The sequence below is a fragment of the Galeopterus variegatus genome, unplaced genomic scaffold, assembly GCF_000696425.1.
Source record: "Galeopterus variegatus unplaced genomic scaffold, G_variegatus-3.0.2 Scaffold5029, whole genome shotgun sequence".
In the NCBI taxonomy this organism is placed as follows: Eukaryota; Metazoa; Chordata; class Mammalia; order Dermoptera; family Cynocephalidae; genus Galeopterus; species Galeopterus variegatus.
In genome coordinates, this window is record NW_007731140.1 from 1,053 (window position 1) to 3,434 (window position 2,382).

A 2,382-nucleotide genomic window follows, 5' to 3' on the forward strand; every position below is an offset into this window, starting at 1 on the left:
ATTTTGATTCTCCTATGAGGATGGGAAAGCCGTTGAGATGGAGAGCCATGTCAGTGAGTTACCTGGTCCTTGTTAGTGTGGATTGGTAACTACTGAGGGAAGAGAGAATAAGAGGTAACAAGTGCCTGTTCCTTCAACCCACCTTTAATCTGGTAGCTATCAAGCATGGCCACACTTTGGGAGAGAAAACTAGAGAAGTGAGCCAGATAAGGAAAGGCATCTAAAAATAGGAAGTAACCACTGGAATAGAAACCCAAAGGTAGAAGTTATCAGCAGAATATAAAATGGCTATCTCACTAAATCAACATCACTTCATATTAGCTTCTTTATATGTTTGTAATTTTGAAAATAGGAGTGCTGTTTGTGTGTGTGCGTGCATGTGTATGTGTGGGGGGGTGGGGGTGTTTTAAGCACCCCTGGTAGAAATTACTGTTGATTGAAATGACTACTCACTTAGGAATACAACCTGATTAGTAACCTAGAAACTTCAAGATTTTGCCCACAAAATAAAGAACATATAAATAATTTAATTTGGTTACCGTGTTACAGTGTTGCTGTGTTAGATTAGTAAAAGAAAGAATTTGTGTGACTCTTTTTTCCAGGATTGAGTGTGGTAAAACTTAATTCTTTATACTACTTTCACATTTTCTAAAAGCAGTGTTATAATTTTCTTTAAAAGATATACATTTAGTACAAATGTTTACCTTTATTCTGTAGTTAATAGCTTTAAATAAATTCATGGAAATTTAGGTTTTTTAGTAGTGATGTATCAAGAACATTTAACATTATACTCCTATTCTTTTATTAGGATCTGGAACTTGGAAGGAATGCAGACAGCTCATTTTGTTCTTCATTCCCCTGGAATGAGTGTGTGCTGGCATCCTGAGGAAACTTTTAAGGTTATTATTTACAACTTAGCTTTCTTTTATCAAACTGAAAAGACATATACAGATATAATACATACACACATGGAGGAGAAAAATCTATGACTTTTCCACTTCAGAGACGCTAATTGGCACAAATGCATTTGCATTAGTCTAGAAATCTGTACTTTTAAAGTTTCTCTGTAATTGCTAAAGTTTTTAATTGACAGCCATCATCCATAAGTGACATTTATTTAGAGTGCACTTTTCCTGATCTTTGGTAGATTACGATCTAAAAACTGATGCCCAGATGATCTAATAGAATGAAGTTTGCGGTTTAAAAAAATGAAAAAGTTACGTCCATGCCTGTGAGCTATAGAGTATAAACAGAAAACAGCAGTGGCGTAAGGCAAATTTGTCCTAGCTGGAGTGGTATTCGATTCTTATTCAGAGTAGAGCTTTCTAAAATACCAAAAGTAAACTACAAATTTGTATTATCAATCGGCCTTAACTCTTATTTTATTGAGAAAATAGGAGCCATTCAACAAGAGTTCTCATTTGTCAGTCTCTGCTCTTGGACATCACTGTATTTATTGTATCTTTCCCTAGAATCCAAGAAGTTACCATATTCATCTTTCTTAAAGTTAATCCTTCAGCTGTTCTCTGGAGTTCATGCCAGGTGCTTAGTCACCCTGCTTTCACAGCCCTCTAATGTCTTCATACTTTTTCTCCATTGACTCTGTTTTTTCCTCAAGTTCACACAAAAAGATAAGTTTGATTATAGCAAATACATAGCATTTACATATGCCAGGACCATCGTCAGCATTTCACATATATTAGCTCACTTAATCCTCATGACCACCTTGTGAGATAGGTACTGTGATGATCCCCATTTTACAGATGAGTAAACCAAGGCTCGGAGAAGTTAACTTGCCCAAGATCACACAGCTAGAAAGTAGAAGAATTGGCATTTGAACCAAAGAAGCCTGGCTTCATAGTTGTTGCTCTTAACAATCACATTCTTCCCCCTCTCTTTTAAATTTTAAACTATCTTCTTCATACCCTGTGTTTCTAAATATTTAAATACATCGCCTATTCCTTTTAACTTATGGTTGCTCTTTCCCCATCCCCTGATCTAACTCCGCAATCTCAGTCTTTACTACTCTCTCAGAAGTTATGAGTGATATTTTCAACATATTCAATGGCATTTTCCTTTATTCTTAATTTCAAGGCAGTTTTTTACACTTTTGGTCACCTCCTTCTTGAAACTTTCCTTGCTTGATTTTTAAAGCTGCAGTATCCTGGTCCTCTTGAGCAACTTTGCATGTATCTTCTTTTTCTTTTCATTCTGCCAACTTTTGTTTTACCACATATTTGTGAATTGCTCTAAAGATTAGTTCTCACCTACACTGTACCCTGTATTATAATAGGATGTAACAAATGAATAAGGTCCTTGCCCATTTATTATACACTGACTTGAAGAAAAACATGTAAATATAGCAATACAGATAATAAGTTT

The 2,382-nt window shown here is 35.3% G+C and overlaps 1 protein-coding gene across 1 annotated transcript in view; it reads left to right on the forward strand.

The window, feature by feature from the left end:
- Positions 1-808: 808 nt before the first annotated feature.
- LOC103604198 (nucleoporin Nup37) overlaps positions 809-2,382 on the forward strand; it is a gene marked incomplete at its 5' end in the record, with an annotated part of 9,689 nt that continues 8,115 nt past the window's right edge. Inside the window, one exon of the mRNA XM_008588776.1 lies at positions 809-899. Within this exon, the coding sequence (XP_008586998.1) occupies positions 809-899 (91 nt within the window). The remainder of the gene's footprint in view (positions 900-2,382) is intronic.